Source organism: Dermacentor silvarum, chromosome 10, assembly GCF_013339745.2.
Source record: "Dermacentor silvarum isolate Dsil-2018 chromosome 10, BIME_Dsil_1.4, whole genome shotgun sequence".
Taxonomy (NCBI): Eukaryota; Metazoa; Arthropoda; class Arachnida; order Ixodida; family Ixodidae; genus Dermacentor; species Dermacentor silvarum.
In genome coordinates, this window is record NC_051163.1 from 43,608,287 (window position 1) to 43,629,270 (window position 20,984).

The following is a 20,984-nucleotide window of genomic DNA, read 5'->3' on the forward strand; positions in this document are numbered from 1 at the left end:
TTTCTAAACTTGTAATGTTACGTGTGTTTCGCTACGTCGACGACGTTTTAGTGATTTTAGATAATTCATTCAATAATGACCTTGACAGTGTTGTCACCAATGTTCTTAACTCCTTCTCCTCTGAGGGGCAAGGTTTCACTTTCACCCATGAGTGGACCACGTAAAACCACACCCACTTCTAGACCTTCACCTGAAGTTCACGGATTTCCACGTTTGTTGGTCGTATAATAGAAAGTCTCACAAAAGCATATTACCTTACACGAGTCCACAGTGGAAACTTGTGATACGTGGAACCATCATGTCTATTTGCCTGTCTGCCTTACAGAAATTTTGTGCACTCGCATTATCATCTAGTTTCAATTTTCAGGTTGAACGCATGCTGTGTGCCGGTTACCCAAATCACTGGATTCGCAGTACATGCGCAAGCCTGTTTCAAAAACTAAAATCTCCGGAAAGGAAAGAGCAACGCTTGTACCAAAAACCACCCTTTGGCATGCTATATTTGCATCGTCTATCCCATAACACTAGGAAGGTAGCAGAAAGATATGGTATTGGTGTTGTTTTTTCAGCGCCTTGCAAACTTAAGAAAGTGTGCCATGTGCCGCCTAAAATAAAAAATTCAGCGCCATTTCAATCTGTTAGGGGGGATGACCAGCCCAGCTGTGTATGCGGTGATTGACCGTTGCTCCGGTGAAGCATTCCAAGTTCGCGGGATCGGGGCCACATGGACGGTTCGCATTTCTTCCCGGCTCGCGGTCTTGGCGGGCAGCACGCTTACGCGTGGCGTATGCGGCCCGCTCATCGTCGGTGGTCTCCTTCCGCCGCCGCCGCACCCATTCGCTTTTCTGTTCACGACGTCGTTGTTGGTAGGCACGCTGTTCTTCTTCAGACCGTACAACACGTGGCCTACCGATTTTACACTCAGAGCAGAACTGACGAAAAGAGCCTACGTAGAGCATGACGATAGCAGACAGAAGCCACTCGGATTGGTAGGCGCTAGTTTGAGTACGCAGGATGTCGTATACGCGTGTGATGCGAACGTAGACATGGCCGACGCGGGTCAAAGTGTAGTAACTGTTCTTATCAGCTTAATATCAGACACGGGTTGCATTTGGAACGAAGGTATGAAACTTATTTTTGCAAGTTGGCGGAGTCCTTGATGCCTGTTTCACCTACGCCTCGGGTCGGCCCGGTATCGCACCATCTTCGGGATCGGCCCACGTTTATGGTCTACGGACATAGATCCGCTGGAAACTGGCCATATACAGCTTCGCTGTAAAGAGGAGCATAGCTCGTGCAAGAAGAACCATCAGAGCAAGTTCCACCAAATGCATCTCTAAAGTGATCTACTAGACACCTCTGTCGCGCGGACAGTCCTACATAGGTCAACCTGGCCGATGTTTCAATGACCGTGCACAGGAACAAATTCGATCCATGCGCACCGGCACGGGTATAGCAACCTCCGCTTGCACTGCAAGAGCTGCGGCAGCAAAAACTGTTTCCCTTATCTAGAACAGACAAAATTCCTTTCGACAGCAAATTCAAAGTGAAGGGGAGAAGTCTTCGAGGCATTCCACATCGCTAAAGGGGTGACAACTGCGTTAGCTAACCTTCTTTATCACTATCAAGGAAAGAAATAGGATTCATATATCGGCACATTAGGACCCTCCTGCGCTGTTAATGCTAACGTGGCCTTGCCTCGTGCACGATTTATTTGCGATTGCTCCTTGTTGTGATATTTTGAAGAACCTTATCAATTTCCCTGCCTTAATGAAATAAAGCCAGTTGGAAGACGGCGCTGTGTGTGTGTGTGTGTGTGTGTGTGTGTGTGTGTGTGTGTGTGTGTGTGTGTGTGTGTGTGTGTGTGTGTGTGTGTGTGCGTGTGTGTGTGTGTGTGCGTGTGTGTGTGTGCGTGTGTGTGTGTGTGCGTGTGTGTGTGTGTGCGTGTGTGTGCGTGTGTGTGTGCGTGTGCGTGTGCGTGTGCGTGTGTGTGTGTTTCTACGTTTGAATTCCACGCCCTGCCTTCATGGAGCAGTTCAAACTTTTGCTAAAAACTTTGGTGGGTGCCAGCCTAAAGTTTTGGATGTGCCTTTTACAATGTTGAGGGTGGCTGTTGGCAACGTCTAGACAATTCAGTGTTGAATAATGTTGCTAAACAGGAAGCAAACAATTTCTGGATGACCAAATTGTTCTACAACCAGCAAATTTTAACCCTATTATTGCGCAGGTGCTCTGCGGGACTCCCAAGTGTCTGCCACAGTAACAAAAGCCCTAGCTAGGGGTGACGTGACACGGTGTGCGTCGAGATGGAAGGGTCGGCTGATGAAGCCACCGACCACTTCGTACCCTGCACAGCAGGTGAAAACGAAACGTGTCAGATTGTCAACAAGCTATCCACCTGGAACGAGCTCCTCCTAGGTTCCCAATTCGAACTTCGAGAAATGAAAACGGCTGGCCAACTTTCCTTGAGTTGTATCCGTGATTCACCAAGGATTGAAAATTTTGATTCACTGCGGCTGCCACAGTACCCTGAGCTCATTGGATGGCTGCTGAGAACACATAACTGCATAGCGTCCGTGTATGTGTCTGCAGTCGGAATTGCAAGCCTTTCGGTACTTGAAGCGCTTCGGCATAGCGCGGGGACAAAGACCGTGATCTTTTGGTTTGAGGATGTGGAAGCCTTGAACGCCGCTTTTGAGGTGATAACCTGCTTGACAAAAACCGAAGAGCTTCACTGCGGCATCCATTACGACGCTGCCCTGGACGGCTTTATGACCGCTCTGTCGGCGCTTCTGGAGGCGTCAACGGCTCTGAAGAGTCTTACCCTAAGTTGCTTACAACTAATGGGACCGATGGTAGACACGCTTTTCACGCATTTACTATTAAGCAAACACAAGCTGAAAGAGCTCGTTTTGGACCACTGCGAACTCAGCTGTGACTCGTATCCAAACGCTCTAAACGAGTACATTGGTACGACCACAGCTCTAAATCATTTGGCCGTCCAAAGGACGAACGAAGTGGTGCAGGAGGCTATTCTACAAGGCATTTTGACAAACAGAAGTATCGAGAAGCTCCTCATCGGCAAGTTCATTGAAAACGAAGAAAGCCGGCGAATAGTAGCTGCAGTGATCAGGGAGAACCACGTGATTCGCAACTTGAGCATTTCTCTCACAGCTGATCCTGCGATCGGGCCGCTTTCTGTTTACGGCTGCTGGCTCCCTCCACTCACTCAAAACGATACACTGGAAGAAGTCCACTTTCCCTTGAAGATTTTCCGCCCGTCAGAGTGGGTCACCTTTATTAGGGCGCTGGCGAATAAAGAAAGGTTGCAGAAGGTGCACATCAATGTCGGAGTCGACCACCGCCAGCTACCCCCCGTCTACGCGGAGATCGAAAGCAATGGCTTAGAAGGAAAAGTTTGCATCACATTTGACAGCTTCGCGCGCGATGTTGGCTTGCTACACTGCAGGGCAGTTTCTAAAATACAACTTTCCGCAGGAGAACCAGACGACCGCTTAGTAGACGCTTTGCGTCTTTTGCCAAAATTTCAACACGTGACTGACCTGAGCATCGAGCTGAGGTCGGGCAGCAGGAGACTTTATTTGGCACTTAAGGAATATTTAACATCTACGACTGCGCTGCACAATCTCGAGCTTAGCGTCAGGTGGAACGTCGTGGTCGATGCCGAGGGAGCAAACCCGTGGTGGTCAGCCATACACGAGTCCCTATCTCGGAACAAGAGCCTCAAGAAGCTGAGGGTTTCCGGGCATCAAATTAGCGCACAAGACATCGAGGGCTTAGCAGATGCAGTTAAACGAAGTCAGAGCATCACATGGGTCATGTTAATCAACGTGGCCCCGAACAATGCATCCGTCTTCGTTCGACGCCTTTCAAAGGGCATCGCGGACAACTGGACGCTGCTGTTCGTGCATTGCTGGTTTTCCATTGACGTGGACGCGGCGAGAGACTGGTTCGCTGTCTGCGAGACGACACGGAGGAACTGCGGTATTGTCGCACGAGCAGCTCGATTTATGAAGGCTTCACTGTTAGACAGGTAAGGTAACACACTACTGCCTTGTACGTAGAAAGTACTATATGATCCTCTCCATAATCTAGTAGAATTATTTTGTGTACCACCATTCACTTTCATGATTTTGTTTGTCGGGCCTCGAGAGCGTTCTTAGCGTAATATGCATCCTAAGTTGGTTGTTAAAACATTTGAGGTACGTTATAGGCACGTAAATTTCCACAAAGTGGTTACGCCGTCCATTACGCGCTCTCGTAGTAACTGGAGCATCTATGGACTGCAAGAGTTCCGCACCGGAAACTCGCAGAACAAGGTCTGCTTCCACCAGTGGCGTGTATGAAGTTATGACATCGTAATTTTACAAAAAGCGCCCTACGAGGAGGTCAGACGCAGAGAAACAAGTACAACAAACATGCTCACCTGTTTCTTTGCATCTCTCCTGATGTGGCGCCCTCTGGCAAGTTTGCTATGTGTTACCCTGCATGTGATCACATTGCAAACATCGGCCATGTTTTGCCCAAACAAATGTATAGCTTGGCAACATTGCCGGCGCTATCATTGAAATGTGATTGCATGACAAATATTATAATTGACATTTTCCTTAATTTAGCAATTTTCGGCAATTTCGGCAATACATTTCAGGCCAAAGCAGGCGTTGCTTCCCAGAAATCACCGGGATTGGGTATTTTCTTTTAGATGCAGCTTAATTCGAAATGTTTCGACAGTTGTCACATAAATGCCGTATTAGAGTAGGCTATAAGTGAAGCTGCCGCTCTGAAAAAAAAAAGGAATATTTCCTTTCTAAGCAAACTAGGTCGGCGCAGAAGCTGCGGCCACTTACTACCATTGAACAGTAGAAAGTATTTACGAAGAGGTTTGCAGGTACATGACACCGAAACGTCCCTTACCCCTGGAAGAAGGGCAGATTTCGAGAGTTTGGGGCAGATTGCGAGAAGATATTTATATAGGCTAATAAATGTTTGAACATCAGTTGTTCGATCATTGAACAAGGCTGCACATCGCAATTCCGTATCATGAACAAGAGGCTAACGAGATAGTTATTGAGCAACTGCTAACAGTGCCTCTTGACGTAGGCATGTAAAGTTGCGACACACGTCACTGACACATAATCATGTTTAGCCTCGAGGATCTCAGGCATGTAGTATGCAATAACGAGTCGTCATAAAATATTTATGACAGCTACTTGGCGCGTCCCTAATTCGATGCACAAGCAAGATGAACAGATATTTTGGCGCATGCCATCTGAAGCAGAGCCAATCCGAGCGAGTCTCAAGCCAATTCGAGCTTGTGACAAAGTCGTGTGTTTGTTAAAGTGAATGAGCGTGGTACTCTTCACTGGACGCTAACTCCCGAGATGAAATGAGAGCCCCAGTGGTCCAAAGCGTTCATGTGATCGATGTCTGCGTTCTTAAGCTTTTTGAAGTGATATTAAGAGACGCAGAACATGGGACGTGTTCCTTTATTTCTTTCTTTATTTAGGACTAATATATTTATGGAAATTAGTGGTTTTGACGTGCTTAGTGCGCTTGTATATAACTCAGTGTGTACATGTTTCAACTGTTTTAATGCAGTAGCCGCCACGAGCTGCCATGTCGGGCAATTACGTAGACTCCGTGCAACAAAAATCTGCGGGAGACCCCGAATGAGTACGCTACTGCTATAAAAATTAAGTGATGAAACTTGAATATCCCCATCGCAGACGGTGAATCTGTATGTACGAGTTCTCATAGCCTTCGGGAGTATTAGGGGTCTGTTTGCTGGTTCACGGCGTCGTACGTACCCAGCAGAAATTGGTGCTTCGTTTCACGCGCACAACATGCACTGAATGGAACCAGTGCGCAAACACCCAATATTCATCTGTAGACTAAGTTGAACGATATCTGCCATAGTGCCCCGTACAAGAATTTCAGTTGCTTAAAAGACAGCACTGGTCGTATGCAGATACGTCGTCGGAGCTTTGGAACACGTCTCGCGGTACCCTGTCCTACTGGACGAGGTTGCTGAGCTGGCCAACATCGACAGATCAGAAATCGTCGACTTGGTGCGAGACCGCTTGAAATCAGCCGAAACCTTGGACGGATTCATGCGGGTCGTCGGAGTCGTCAGGGAGCGAGTCGTCTGCCATCCGCCCGACGAAGACCGTATGCAGCTGGACGACCTGATCGAGGACTGCTGGAGACACGTGCGACGTTTCCTCATGATTTATGACGTCAAGCACAGCATTAGGCAGATGGACAAGATATGAACAAAGAGGAAGCTTCCTCTTTGGTGCCCTCAGCATGGTGGTGTCTCTGCTGTTAACCAGTCTCTGACTGTGAGTTAGTACGGGTGTACGTGCTAGTTCAATACGCAGCTGCACTATAGTGTTAGTCGTTGGCTGGTTAGTACAGCGTCATCTGTCACAACCGCAAAGCAGAAGTAGAACTTACCGAAAGTGCGATCACCGGAAACAAGTAAACAGTTTTGAACATGCCAGCGCAGGTGCTGTATTTGTCAATGAGCAGACTACAACCGTTAAAAAATTTGGGTCACCGCTTTTCTGCTCAAGATTAGCGGGTATCTGTTTTGTGATGTCAAATAACAAGGACAAAAAAGGAAAACTATGTGCGAGACGGCCAGCTGTGGTGCGTCACACTTCACTCACGCGGTGACCACTGTCACAATAAAGATCCGTATGAAGGCTTGTCTTATGTTTTCATTAATAGGCATATGAGCAAGCTTCTGTGAACATTATCGGGAATAAACAAAGTGCGCACAACGGTTTCTGTGCGGTATGGCATTGTAGCGAAAACGACGCTCAGGCGATCTTAGTCGTCGCCGGAAGTGGGGCGTGACCACTGTATTTTACAACGATTCAGTGATATTCTCGAAACGAGCTCCTTTTATTTTTTATTTTTTTTTGGTGGCGCCTCAAATATACATCTCAGAGAATGAACGGTATAATTGTCTTACGGTACAGTTGATATAACTGCAATAACCTGTAATACAACTGCTGGCTGTGTTGCGCGTTGTAGGTACAAGAAATTTCGAATATTTGTGGTCACCTTGGCGTCCTTGAATGGCCCCGAAACTTTAGTTCACAGTTTTACCTTTGATAAAAAAAGGAACTGAAAACCGTCATGGTTATAGTTATGTACACGGCAGCTCTCGTTCGGTCAGTTCCACATCCTGCGTGTGGTATAGCTTGCGTATTTTCTTGTAATTCACATTTATCAAAGTCTAACCCCGGTCACTGCCCGTCTCGGCGCCTACCTGCAAGCGGCAAGCTGTACACTTTGGCTTTGTTTCTACTGATTGAGAGCCGACGATCGCAGCATATACGGAATAGCCAGTAGGTTTATAAAGACCATATTTGGTTGTGTATGAACCAAACAGACCATACAGAAATTATTTATATGGCCGGTTGCCTAGTCTAGCAATAAGCGGAGTTGCTTCTGTTCAGTCGGTTTTGGAGTCACTGTTGTCGAGGCATGCCCGGCGCGTAATCTCACTGCACTTTTCGAATTTCGCGCGCTGTGAGTAAAACGCGGAAAACTATAATTACGCAGCAAATATCATGCTGTAAACGCTTGAGTGGCATGTATTAGAACGCAATAACAGCTTTTCCTCAAACGTTAACGAATTAAAACTTGCATATTTCGCTGCAATTAGCCAGGCACGCAAAAGTTATCCTGATGGCGGAAGAGGACTGTTGACCGAACACCGCACGTCCTGTAAGCAGTCCAATGCGGCTAACATTCTTTTGGGAACTTCGCGCGCATTTAGAAGACTGTGTGGCTATGCAACCGTTTTCCTCGCCAACTTTGGTCGCTTGGTAGTCCACGGTTTAATAACGCGTACAGCAACTTGACGCCATCTTGGGTCACCAGGAAAGTGTCACAGGTATGTGACGCTCTTAAATTAATCTCTTGGATGCCTACTTGGTAACTGGGCATCTGCCGCTGCGTACGTACCGAACTTCAATGACAAAAAAAGAAGGAATCCGAGGCCATCGAAGCACTTCTGAGGAGTTGTGAATGCGAAAGCGTTAATGTCCAATTAAACGTCGCTGAGCGGTCCTTCGAGTTTTGCGCCTCACGGAGCGCCTGGCCGCGCTACTGCGGTAGCGGGTGTTCCCTGTCGCCCGCTGTGCTCTGTCGAGTAGGGATGGTCGACTAATGATTTTACTCGATTAACGATTAATGGTTCCTCATTTTAGCCTTTAGTCGATTAATCGCTTTCGATGTAGGCTTTTTCGTCGATTAATTGATTACTCGAATTTTTTTCCGGCCACTTTTAAAAAGGTTGAAGTACAGTTATCTACTTTTGTAGGACCCTATATTCATGCTTGAGAGGTGGAACGAAGTTTGAAACAGAAGTGTACAAAGTTTGATAAAGGATAACCTTTAAATCGGTAAAGACTAAATATAGTTGGCATTCGTGGCTTTTGAAAAGATAAACAATACGTGTTATAAATTGCACTTTGTGCGGAATTAAATAAGATACATGGCACTACTGAATCTCTGTACAGTAGAGTTAAACAAGGAATAAGAAAAATGGCAAAACCGACAGGTGAAGTCCATTTGAAATATGCAAGAAATCGCAATATCCACAGGCGAAATAAAAATTATTGGTTTACGATTTTAAACAACATGCTCTTTTCTACAGAGCAAAGAAATGTCATTTCACTGGCATGTTTGGGTGACACCGACATCTGCTTTGAACGGCTGCACAACCAACATGTGAGAATAGATGCTCGGACGCTATAGATCTGATGGAATCCACATGAACTCCATCGCTATGTCAAAATACATGCCCTAAACCTGCGCGCAAGCTGTGCCACGTCCTTAGTGGACTGAGAGTGGCACGACGATCAATGACTGGGTTGCTATAATATGCCTTCCTGTACCCCGCTGCCAGCGGAGCGTGGAATCTGCATGTCTTTTTTTTTTTTTTTTTAGCTGATTAGCGAGAAAATAAGAACACGTCACCAGCTTTTCCGACATCCACCGTTCTCATTAATCTAACCTAGAAAAGATACCATTTTTATCTTGAGCCCTCCAATTTCAGGAATCTGTGGCAGTGTTCACGAATTCACCTGATAGTTCGCGCGCGCTTCATTTCAGTTCCGTGACGCTAGCGATTGCCGTGTCCGCCATTGTTGTACTACTAAGCTGTTGCGCTGCTCCGTACTCGTTAATTCGAGGCTGCTGTTGGCGCCACGATAACAAATAATTATGGTGTTTTACCTGCCAAAGCCACGATATGATTATGAGCCACGCTGTAGTGGGATACTCCGGCATAATTTGGACCACCTGGGGTTCTCTAACGTGCACCCAAATCTAAGTACCCAGGTGTTTTCGCATTTTGCCCCCATCGAAATGCGGCAGCCTTGGCCGGGATTTCATTGCGCGACCTCGTGCTTAGCAGCCCGACACCATAGCCATTAAGCAACCATGGCGGGTGTTGGCGTAACGCTCATGCCAATCTTTGGTATTTTCGGTTGCCGCACAAGCAACACTCCAAGAAGCCAGAGTGCATCGTTTAGCAAAACGATAACAAGGTAGCGAAAACGTACATTGTTGTGGAAAAAAAAAAAACAAGAAAGAAAGCCGGTACCTGCGCCTAGCCCCGGTAGTCCGGATAAATCGGAAGCACTTCCAGAACGAGTATGACTTATTTCTAGATTTAAGTAGTACACCCATGGCGGGGGGCAGCGCAAGAGATTTAAAAAAAAGCAAGAGGACAAATACGGCGCGAGCGTCGTGTTTGCGGTTGCCTGTTGCGCTGCCGCTGCCAGTGAATCAAAACCAATGCGCCCAATTTTACGCTTGTGTAAGCAAATCGCGATGTTAAACGAATGCTAATTTGCGCCAATGGCTCATGTTCAGCCGCTGCAGTTATGTCACAAAACACGATAAGCACGGAACATCGCTGCATGCTTTAATGATTCGGAGTGCTCGTGCTTCGCGGACCACAACATTCATTGTACGGATATAGGGTACAGTCTGAATGACTTGCCTGAAGTGGTCGAGTGACCGGCGAAGACAATAAGAAGCAGTGCGTTCGATCAATAATGGTGGTTCTTAGATTTCCTGTTCCCAATCCGCCACCTTTAAGAAAACTGTGTAGAAGTATGAAATACAACGCTGACAACGGGCCGAATTACAACAAATGATTGAGGACTCCAACCGAGAAGGTGTAAGAGTGGGGTTGACGATTAATATGCAGAAGACAAAGGTAATGTTCAACATCCTGGCAAGAGAACAAGAATTCAGCATCGCCAGTCAGCCTCTAGAGTTTGTAAAGGAGTAGGTTTATTCAGGTCAATTAATCACATGGGACACCGATCACGAGAAGGAAATTTACAGAATAATAAAATCGAGTTGGAGTACAAACAGCAGGCATTGCCAAATCCTCACTGGGAGCTTACCACTGTCGTTGAAAACAAAAGTGTACAATCATTGCAATCTACCGGTGCTAACATATGGGGCCGAAACTTGAAGGTTAACAACCAAGCTCGAGAATAAGTTAAGGACCACACAAAGAGCGATGGAACGAAAACTGTTAGGCCTAACGTTAAGAGACAGGAAGAGAGCAGTCTAGATCAGAGATAAAACTGGGAGAGCCGATATTCAAATGGATATTAAGAGAAAAAAAAACCGGAGCTGGGCAGGCCATGTAAATCATAGGATAGCTAACCGATGTACCATTAGAGTTACAGAATGGGCAGCAAGAGAAGAGAAGCGCAGTCGAGGACGGCAGAAAACTAGGTGGGGTGATGAAGTTAGGAAATTTGCTGGCTCAAGTTGAAATCAGCTAGCGCAAGACAGAAGTAATTGGAGGTCGCAGGGAGTGACTTTCGTCCTGCAGTGGACATAAAAAAATAGGCTGGTGATGATGATGACAGCACTGAAGAAATGTTTTGCCTGATGGGCGCTACTTTCGCGAACTACATTGCCGCTTACGTCAACTTGCTTTGAGACTACTGCCCGCTGGTCTGACCGCATTCACCTGGCTTAAATGGCAAGAAACATGCGCCTCCGCCCCGCGACTCTGTGGTTCCTTCGCTGCCCTGTGCTGCTGTTTGCTTTGTTCGCTTGTGCAACTGTCATGCGAAACGTCAAGCAGGAGTTGCAATGGTTACAGTTGCGATCAAACTTAATTCATCTAATTAACCAGCAATGTCACCAGTGACGTAACTGCCTTCGAACAGCATATCTGCACAAGAAGAAAAACCAAATAAAAGATTGATAAATACAATATGGCTCCAAAGCTTGCTTGCTGAATGCTACCTCCAGCAACGAAAAAAAATCTATGAAATTTATTTTATTTCTGCTTTACCAACGGGTGTTACGCGGCTTCACGTGTACATTCGTCAGCGATGCTGAGTGACAAAGCTAACAAACTAATTTAGCGAAAACTGTATTGTCTGTTACTCAAATTCCACATTCATGTAGAAACCGTCTTTAGTGACGAAGCCTTCATATTCAATGTCATTCCAGCTCTTCTTCTCCGTCCAGTATCCCAAGTTTGAAGCACCAGGGCGCGGCTTCTTGGCAATGGTATAACCTTCAACGAGTGCCGTAAGCCTAACATCTTTGGTCTCATCTCTGGGGTGTGGGATGGTAAACGTCACTTTCTTTGTGAAAGGCCACTGAAGGTAATCGTCCCATTCCCCATTCTGGAGGCACATCATGAACTTGACGTTCACCTCTTCACTGCCTTCACCTCCCGAAAAGAAGAACCGGCAATGCAGTCTAAATGTGTAACCGCTCAACGTGCACACCTCGCTCGATACCGTGTATTCCTTCTTAGTCTGCGTAAGCGTGTCGCGCGCGGCGAACACATTGGTGAACTTGCAAGTAGCGATGAACACGCCGGGCTTTGACGCTGCACGGAAAGGTCCTGGCGTCGGTGGTTTCGTCGATGATTGAAGCGGAACCGTCTCACGATCGACGCCGCTGGCCATTTCCTGCGCCTCGGACAGTACACGGTCAAGGCTGGCCAGTCTTTCAACTAATCCGTTGGTGTCCAATAGAAATTCATCGTCGCTTTCAAACTCTTTCGACGCCCGTTGCTGCAGGCTTTCGAGATCTTCTTTGAAGCCTCGAAATTCTTGGACGGCCCGTTGTACTCGCACGTCAATTACAGAATGGCGGGGAGCGTTGCCGTCGCAGCACTGTCGGTAGTGATCGACGGCCGCATCACGTGCGATGGATTGGTGGCACTTGGCGCACTTCACGTCCCCGCCGCCGCAATGGCGCAGGTGATCTCTCAGCTCGCACAATTTTCCAGCGAAGGTAGCGCACTTCCTGCCGCCTACCATGCACACAACGCCCAGCGTCTCAAGGTCAGACAGCTCGAAGCGATGCCGGACAAGTTGGCCTTCCGTGGAAGCTTTTCCGTCGAAGGGGCACACCATTACTCCGAGGACTTCACATCGGCAATCTTCGCACAAAACGTGACCGCAGGCCAACAGCACGGAGCTAGAAGGCACCCGGCCGCAGGTGCTGCAGACGCGAGTAGCGGACATCGGCTCCGTGAAGGCGATGCTTCTCTGCTCCAGGAAATCGCCGAATCCTGTCAGCGTGTACTCCCAAAACGCCATCGTGAGGGGCTGCTGTGTTATGGAACGTCACGAAGCTACGCTGAGGCGAAGCGGCGAAAAAAAAAAAAAAAAGAAAATCGCAACACACCACGGAACGCGGCGCACACTTCTGTAGCACAGACGCGGTTGCAGCAGTGTATATATGGAGCGATATCGGGTCATGAGAGAGGGCACTCTCAAGGGTGAGAAGAAGGAGGAAAGCCTTCATAGATTAAGATAGTAAACGATAACAGGGGACACTTGAGCGGTTTCGCGGCCGAGCTAATGATTCGCCGATTCCGGCAGATGGCTCTACGTGTTTCCCGACTACGAGTGGAGAGTAGGCAAGAGCGAGATGATGATGATGATTTAATGGCAACGCATTTGAAACGGGGTGATGACGAATAGTCACCTAGCCTGCTTCATGTAATCAGGCATGTAATACATAGGTTTTATTTAACATTTTTGTATACATCCCCTTAATCTTTTTTCCCTTCGAAATCTACCGTGTACTTCTACCTATGAATGTAACAGATCCGGTCGTATCAATCTTTTGCCTGCTTTTCTTCGACCAATACTCTAAACGTGTCTTGCTTATCTCGACTGCTGACTGGTTGATGCTTCCTTCCACTTTAAACCCAAGCGCTTCTGGGAGGTACACCTTACCCACGGTTGCCACTGGGTGAATCTCTTGGTATTCCAGTAGAATGAGCTGAGTGTACTCCGGATTTTTTCTGCAGCATACGCATGCCTCATCTAGTTCCGAATATTTCCTACGGCATGTTTTTGTCCTTAGGCAACCGGCTCGAGCCTCATATAGCAAGGTGCTGCTCTCTGTGTAATCGTACGGATTCTCCCTTCTAATTTCTTTCTTCCCAATCTTGTAAATGTTCATGGTTCTTTCTCCATCCAAGAACGCTTCACAGTTGAGGAAAAATTACTCTGGATAATTCGTCTTCGCGCTGCAATCGGCTAGGCTACTGGCTAGCTCAGATGGTAGAGCGACCGCCCCGTAAAGGTGTTGATGCCGGGTTCGGATCCCGGACCAGGGCGAATTTTTCCTCAGCTGTGAAGCGTTCTTTCTGAGAAACCCGTATGGGTTTCCTTTGTTGCTTCGTGCTAAATTCGAGTGGATGGCAATTTTTCCCTTTCAATACCCATAGTTTTACACCGTTTTACTCCCAGCATGAATGCTTGGGGATTTAACGTTGTAGCAAGCTGGCAACGCTTTACATGCCCCAACTGTATGAACGCATACCGCTGATAATAAACGTCACTGGCTGCCGAGACACTGACGCACGTGTGCAATCACTCTGATACATGGTGTCAGAAGTGCCCGGCCCGCGTCGACGCCCACTACGAGAGCATTGACAGAGCTTCCGCGGCTTCCGTCACCGGAGCCGCTGAGACTGGGCGACAATGTTCCCGACAACTGGCTCAAGTCCAAGCAGCGGATACAGCTTTACTTTTCCGTTACCGAGCCACAGGAACCGCAGAAGCCACGCGGCAAGGCGCAGAAAGCAGCTATTTTTCTTCAACTCGCCGGGCAGGAAGCCATCGATGTATTCAACATCTTGAACTTCAGCGAACAGGACAAAGTTGACTACGACTAGCTGGTGGCTTTCGAAGCCTACTGCCTGCCGCAAAGCAACGAGACGTATGAGAGGTTACGTGCTTCGCAGCAGAGTGCAAGCGGATGCCGAGCCCTTCGAGCAAATCTACAGGGACCTACAGTTGAAGGTTAGGAGCTGCAATTTTGGCACACCACGAGACTCGATATTGCGGGACCAGATAGTTTTCTGAACAGCAAGCAAAAACCTGCGAGAAAAGCTGTTAGCCAAGAAAGACTTAACCCTTCAGGCGGCCATAGAGGGAGCAAACGCAGAGCAAGTTGCACTTGTACGTAGTAGAATATGGGGCGAGGAAAAAAGTATTGCTGCGGTAAATCACGTCAAGGACAAACACCAGGACAGATGCCAAGGAAAAAGCAGATGCAGCTTTTGCGACAGAGTGCACAAGGCTAGACAGTGCCCAGCTTTTGGTAAAACGTGTGCCAAATGCAACAAGCCAAACCATTTCGCTGTGTGTTGCAGAACGAAACCGCCATGGGTAGACAACGTAGCATAGCGAAGCGACGTAACGCAGGACAGCGATAGTGATTTCGGCGTGCTAGAAATTTTCGCTGCCTGCAGCAGAAGCATTGATAAGTCAAAGCGGGACTGGCTTGTCAATACTCGCATCCTTGGCCATGACATAAAGATGAAAGTTGATACGGGTGCTCAGGCGATTCCACTCTGCATATTCGAGACGTTAAATGCCCGACAGCGTCCACTACAAACAAAGGCCATTCTTCACAGTTACGAAGGAAACGAAATTAAGCACGTAGGAAAGGTCCGCCTCTTTGTTCAGCTAGGATCCCAGAGTCACCCTGTCGATTTCTTAGTCGTGAAAAAAAGAAGACAGGCCATACTGGGGCTTGAAACGAGTGAGCAGTTTGGCTTGGTGAACATTTATCAAGTTCCTGACGTAAAAGGTGAAAGCGAAATCTCTAAGCGCATACAACTCGAGTTTCAACGGGAGTACAGAGTCACCTTAAACGACAACGCCCGTGCAGTAGCAGAACCGGCAAGGCGTGTTCCCCTCGCACTGCGGCCCCAACTCAAGGAAGAACTGGGCCGCTTGGAAGCAGCTGCCATCATCACGAAAGCTCGAGAACCATCTGACTGGGTGAGCCCATCGGTAGTTGTCCGCAAAAAGAACGGAAAGTTGCGTATTTGCATGGATCCCAGAAACTTGAATGAAGCGATAAAGTGATCGCATTTCTAACTGCCCCGCAGGGAAGAGATTGAGAGTGAGCTTGCGGGCGCGAAGTATTTCAATAAACTGGATGCAAATAGTGGCTTTTATGAAATCCTGCTAGACGCAGAAATTTCGCGAATCTGCCCGTTCAGCAGCCCTTTCTGGCGTTACCGGTTTTTACGGCTACCACTTGGGATTGTTCCGGCTCCGGAAGTGCTTCAGAGGACGATGACAGAAATATTCGACAGTTTGCCCGGCGTACGTGTTTACGTGGATGATATTATTGTCTGCGGAGCCACGTTGGAAGAGCATAACAAAAGGCTCTATAACACTTTGAGTGCTGTTCGCGCCGCTGGTGTAACGCTTAACTGGGATAAGTGCATGCTTGCAACGTCACAAATTGACTTCATGGGTGACAAAATCAGAGCTGCTGGGATCGAACCAAACGATAAACTAGTGAAATGCATCGCGAAGTGCCCGGCACCGTCAAACAAAAAAGACCTGCAGAGACTCTTGGGTGCTGTGAACTACTTTTCCCAAGCACCTGCCAAACCTGGCCAAGCGAACTATTGCACTTCGTGCCTTGCTGCGAGAAGGTGCCATATTGGAATGGACAGCAGCGGACGACAGAGAATGGGCCCTTTTGTTCGAAATGCTTACACAAGCCCCTGTCCTTGCAATATATGAAGCTCCACTCCCTACAAAGCTATCCGTGGATGCATCGGCCTTCGCTATAGGAGCTGCCCTTTTTCAAAGACATGGCGACGAATGGCGTCCGGTAGGCTATGCGTCCAACATGTTAACAGACACGGAGCGCAGGTACGCGCAGGTGGAGGAGGAGGCCCAGAGTATTGTGTTTGGTTCCGAAAAGTTCAGCGAATTTGTTGTGGGCAGACAAATAAACATCGAAAGTGACCACGGTTTCTTGATAGCAATTTCTAAAGGGCTCTGTGATATACCGCCAAGACTACAAAGACTTTTCTTGCGTATGTTAAAGTATGACTATCAATTACAGCACGTTTCACGGCTAGGGCATGTCCGCGAACAAAATATATCATCGTCAGCATTGGCTATAGAGCGTAGTCGTCGTCTTATACAGCTCGTTTGCGCCCCACGGCGCAACCGCGCGAACGCGCTCATGCCACTGCTCGCACGTTGGTCGACGTCGTGTTCCACAACCTGCTCCGTTCCACAGCTGGTCGAACGTATTTCACCGTACAGCACACGCGCGCATGCGTGCATTGTCATACGTTCAAGCAGACGAATTTGCGGTCTCATTTTAGCTCCGCCTTCGTCATGGGACGGCCGCGAGTGGTTCGTACGCCAGAAGAACAGTGATTTTACGAGTAACGACGCCGAGAGCGGCGGCGTGAATGTGACCGTCCCGAGAAGAACGCATGCCCGCGACGCGGCGCGCAGGAGACAGCGCAGTGCCGACGACGCTGGCGGCAACGCAGGCGCGCGAGGGGTCGACGGTGCCTACGCGAGCTTCAAGAGAGACTTTCTCGACCGTAACTTCGGATCGAGTTGTACAGTTTGCGATCGGCTGAGGTTCGACAACCACCTGTCCGAAATCAACGGGATACGGTCGGAAGAGCGACGGAACAAGGCGTAGGACGTGTTGACTCGGTGCTTTCCCGGCGAGGAGGACGTTGCGATGTTTGGAATGTTTAGTAGGTAGTATTATTTCTTTTGAAAACATTGACGTCAAACCCGGATACATCGAACCAACATACAACGAATTATTGTGTATATGAAACAGCTGTGAAATGCCCTTGAAAATGTCCGTACAATTTTTTTGTTTTATATATCCAATTACCTATATACCGAACTTTTCTAACGCGACAGCGTTAAGGGCCCCGTGTCGCTGAAAATCCGGCGTCGGCAACCGGCGCTCGATGTCGGCGCGTGGCGGAGGAGGAGGAGGAAACTTTATTTTGTTAATTTGCTTAGTGAGGGGTGGCTACCAGGTGGTGCCTTACAGCCACCTCCTCAGCTCTTTTGATGGCCCGAAGTTGAACCTCCAGGTTCGGGTTCATGAGTATCGCTTCCCACGCTTCAGGCGAGGGAGCGGCCAGGAGATCTGGTGGGGGGAGATCTCTGCAGTCCCAGAGAATATGATTTAAGGTAGGCTATGGACCCACATAATGAGCAGTGTGGGTCTGTCAAGTCAGGGTAAAAGTGTGTGTATATTTGTGGGCTGGGAAAGGAATTGCGTTTGGAGTCGGCGCCAGGTGACTTCTTGTCCCTTGGTGAGCTTGGGATGAGGTGGGGGTTTTGTCCGTCTTGCGAGGCGGTAGTATTGGGCAATTTCGTGGTATGTGGTCAGTGGCTCGCTGACCAGGTCCCCTGGGTCGGAGACGGGACCCACCGCTCGGCTGACGAATCCGCGAGCACACTGGTGGGCCGCCTCGTTCCCCGGGTTCCCTGCGTGAGCCGGGACCCATATCAATTCAATTGGGGTGGGTTCTTCTTCACTATCTTGTTGTTTAGGGGAGAGTAGGGGATGCAGTAGTCGTAGTGTGGCTGGGGCCACGATTCCACGTGCAAAGTTGGATATGGCGGTCTTTGAGTCGCTGATTATGGTTGTAAATCCGGCTGCTGCAGCGAGGGCAATGGCCGCCTCATCTGCCTCCGCCGAGTTGAGGGCACGCACAGAACAGGCCGTCCGTATTGGTGTTGGTCAGGGAGTAAATTGGTTGTTGCTATTGTTGTTGATTATCTTGGGGAGGCTAATTACGCTAATTGCGTACGTGTTATGTGGCAAGGAATATTGAGCAGCGTCAACGTATGCTGCTTCGGAGTTGGACCCGTGGGTTTTGTGCAGGGCTTGAGCTCTTGCTTTTCGTCTGCCGTCGTGATGACCTGCCAGTATGTTCTTTGGCAGTGGCTTGATGATGAACCTCTTTCTGATGTTGGGGGGAACGGTGGCAGGATCGTTGTGCGTTGGAGACACTCTGTGCCCGATGCGGTCTAGAAGCGTCTAGACCGCATCGGGCACAGAGTGTCTAGAAGCATAGACGAAGCCACGGTAACCAGAGAGAGAGAGAGAGAGAGAGCGGGCGCCGAGACACCTTCTCACCCCGCGAGTCGAGAGAGATTACTACAGCGTGAGCGTGCGCCAACAGGATGAGTCATCACGCCCCCCCCCCCCCCTCGATGATACTCCGACGGCGGCGGTCGAAGATGCGAGAATTAACTAGAAGATTCCCAGCTTTGGCCATGCTACGTGATCACGACTCCGATAGCAAGGTTCGAGAACGCCCGTAAAAGCTATAAATACGCCCTGCGGGAATCAGAAGGTGGATCAGACCGCTCCGGTAAAGTGATGTAACGTGGATACTGACCGTCTGCGGAAGAAGGGGATTCCCCGGCAAGCAAGTCGACGAGTTCATCGAGCGTCTGCATTTCCAGAACAAGGTCCTTCTTCGAGATTTGCCCCGAGCTACGCCGAGATCGTCTGACTCAAAACCAGCACGGGTGAATACAATTGGACACTGTGTTCCTATTCATTTTGTACTTTACGTGTTGGACTCTTAGTGCTTGTCGTTAATTATTTTCCTGTGTTTTGTCAATACCCATCTAAATTGTATTGTGATATGTCTAGCCTAAGTACGCACGTGTGTGTGTAACTGCCTTGTGTGAAGAATATATTTTGTTGTGCTTTGACAACTCTGGGCTCTGACTCGCTTTGGACAGTAACCGGCGTTCGCTGGCGCACCAGAGGGCTCATTACTAGTTGTCCTTGCTTTCGTGGGATTATTTTCAGAAGATCGTAAGTCGGTTTTGGAATTAGGTCCGGCGTTGGCGCCTCTTTCACGGGGTGTGTGTGACAGCAAAGCTCTGACTGGTGTGGTAGATGTTCTGTTGCCAGACTGCCTGCCAAATTTGACTTGTTAAAACACCGTCAATTATAGCGACCGCATTCCCGCCGTTTCCGAGGCGCAGAGTTACCAGACCAGGAGCATAACACACGCAGCTCCCGGTAGTACCGTAATGTTGCTCCATAACCCACGCGCTTTGTGCGGGCGCAGTTGTCCGACGGTACGAAGCGAAACCGATACGCGTCGCATAACACTCGGGGCGCTTTATTGCCCGACGGCTGCTATGTATACGTGTTGAAGTTTTCGCTGGTTCTGAAACTGAGACGCGTCACATAACACTCGGGGCGCTTTCTTGCGCGATGGCTGCTACGTATACGTGGTATACGTGGTGAAGCTTTCGCTGGACCTGAAACTGAGACTCGTCGCACAATCCTCGGGGCGCTTTGTTGTGCTGCGCACGAAGGCAGCAACGGGACGAAGCGTACTGAGGCGCGTTGCATAACACTGGGGCGCTTTCTTGCGCTGCGGGCGGTGGCTGCAATGGGACAAAAGGTTTGCTATACTTTGTCTCCGTAGAGAATCTCCCCCGTTTTCGCTGGGCGTACAACAGGCTTTTTTGAAACATGTCGCAAAACCCCTGGCGCTATTTTCTTTCTTCTGTTCTTGGCGCAGTTGCATCGCGCATAAATTTTTCTTTCAGTGCTTTCAGTCTTGACAGCTACATAAACTTCTGAAATATCCAGTGAATACGCTTGGATGCTGCAGTGTAATATTGCAGTGCAACCGATGTATTTCTCGGCTGGAGAGGGTCACGGCCGGAGCAGTGTGAAATTTACGAACTCTGCCGTTGCATCATTGGAGTGGCTCTGAAAAAAAAAAAACGTTTTCGAAAAAAAAAACTGATAAAGCTGAGGATGTTCGATAGCAGGGGCTGTCAGGCAGCTGCTCGAGGTCGTCTTAGAGGGTGTACTGGCGTGCAGACAAAGGAGCTGAGGCTATTTGAAGTAGACAAGAGAGACGCGGCTACCCTCGGCCCCCTCACCGCCAAAAATGTTCTCCCAGGCACCACACTCTACAGCGGCGAATGGGCCGCATATCAATTCCTTGCGGACGCCAATGGGGCGCCACCGAACCTGGACTGGCACACCGTCAGCCAAAGCGTCAACTTTGTGGATCCTGTAACAGGGGCCAACACCCAATGCATAGAGAGCGAGTGGTAGAAGGCGAATTGCCGACTCGTTCGGAACGGCAACGGAACGTCGCCGGCCCTGCTGCGCTGGCACCTTGCCTGGATCTGGTGGATGTCCGTCAACGGGCGACCGGGGATCACCGACTGCGTCCTTCGGCTGAAGGAGGCAATCGCCCGCCGGTACCCCCTCTAAGACGACCTAGTGCACCTGCCTGACAGCCCCTGCTGTCAAACATCCTCCGCTCATTCTCTCTTTTTTTTTTTTTTGAGAACGGCTCTTTTCAGAGCCACTCCAATGATGCATCGGCCGAGCTCGTAAATTTCATGCTGCTCCGGCCGTGACCCTCTCCAGCCGAGAAATACCTCGGTTGCACTGCAATTTTCACTGCAGCATCCAAGCGCATTCACTGCATGTTTAAGAAATTTATGCAGCTGTGATGACTGAAAGTACCGAAAGAAAAATTTATGCGCGGCGCAATTGCGCCAAGAACCGCGCGTGTAGCGAGAGAAAAAAGCCCCGGAGGCTTTGCGACATGTTTCAAAAAAGCCTGTAGT

At 48.9% G+C, this 20,984-nt stretch overlaps 2 protein-coding genes and 1 pseudogene across 2 annotated transcripts; 2 read left to right on the top strand and 1 right to left on the bottom strand.

Moving 5' to 3' along the window:
• Window positions 1-1,046: 1,046 nt before the first annotated feature.
• Window positions 1,047-1,226, top strand: LOC119432078 (U2 spliceosomal RNA; annotated as a pseudogene).
• Window positions 1,227-3,361: 2,135 nt separating this feature from the next.
• Window positions 3,362-6,567, top strand: LOC125940918 (uncharacterized). Its single transcript, XM_049657635.1, has 2 exons — window positions 3,362-4,054; window positions 5,990-6,567. Exons 1-2 carry the CDS (start codon window positions 3,840-3,842, stop codon window positions 6,291-6,293), a joined length of 519 nt encoding a protein of 172 aa, XP_049513592.1. The 5' UTR covers window positions 3,362-3,839; the 3' UTR covers window positions 6,294-6,567.
• A 4,895-nt stretch (window positions 6,568-11,462) lies between these two features.
• Window positions 11,463-12,638, bottom strand: LOC119431494 (uncharacterized). The gene has a single exon (XM_037698974.1). It carries the CDS (start codon window positions 12,636-12,638, stop codon window positions 11,463-11,465), a length of 1,176 nt encoding a protein of 391 aa, XP_037554902.1.
• Between the last annotated feature and the right edge of the window lie 8,346 nt (window positions 12,639-20,984).

What these genes read in the sequence shown, in the direction of transcription:
- LOC125940918 (XM_049657635.1), top strand. Translation starts at nt 3,840, where the DNA reads ATGTTAATCAACGTGGCCCCGAACAATGCATCCGTCTTCGTTCGACGC. An exon ending in AAGGCTTCACTGTTAGACAG is followed by an intron (nt 4,055 to 5,989) that starts GTAAGGTAACAC and finishes GGTCGTATGCAG; the next exon opens with ATACGTCGTCGGAGCTTTGG.
- LOC119431494 (XM_037698974.1), bottom strand. Translation starts at nt 12,638, where the DNA reads ATGGCGTTTTGGGAGTACACGCTGACAGGATTCGGCGATTTCCTGGAG.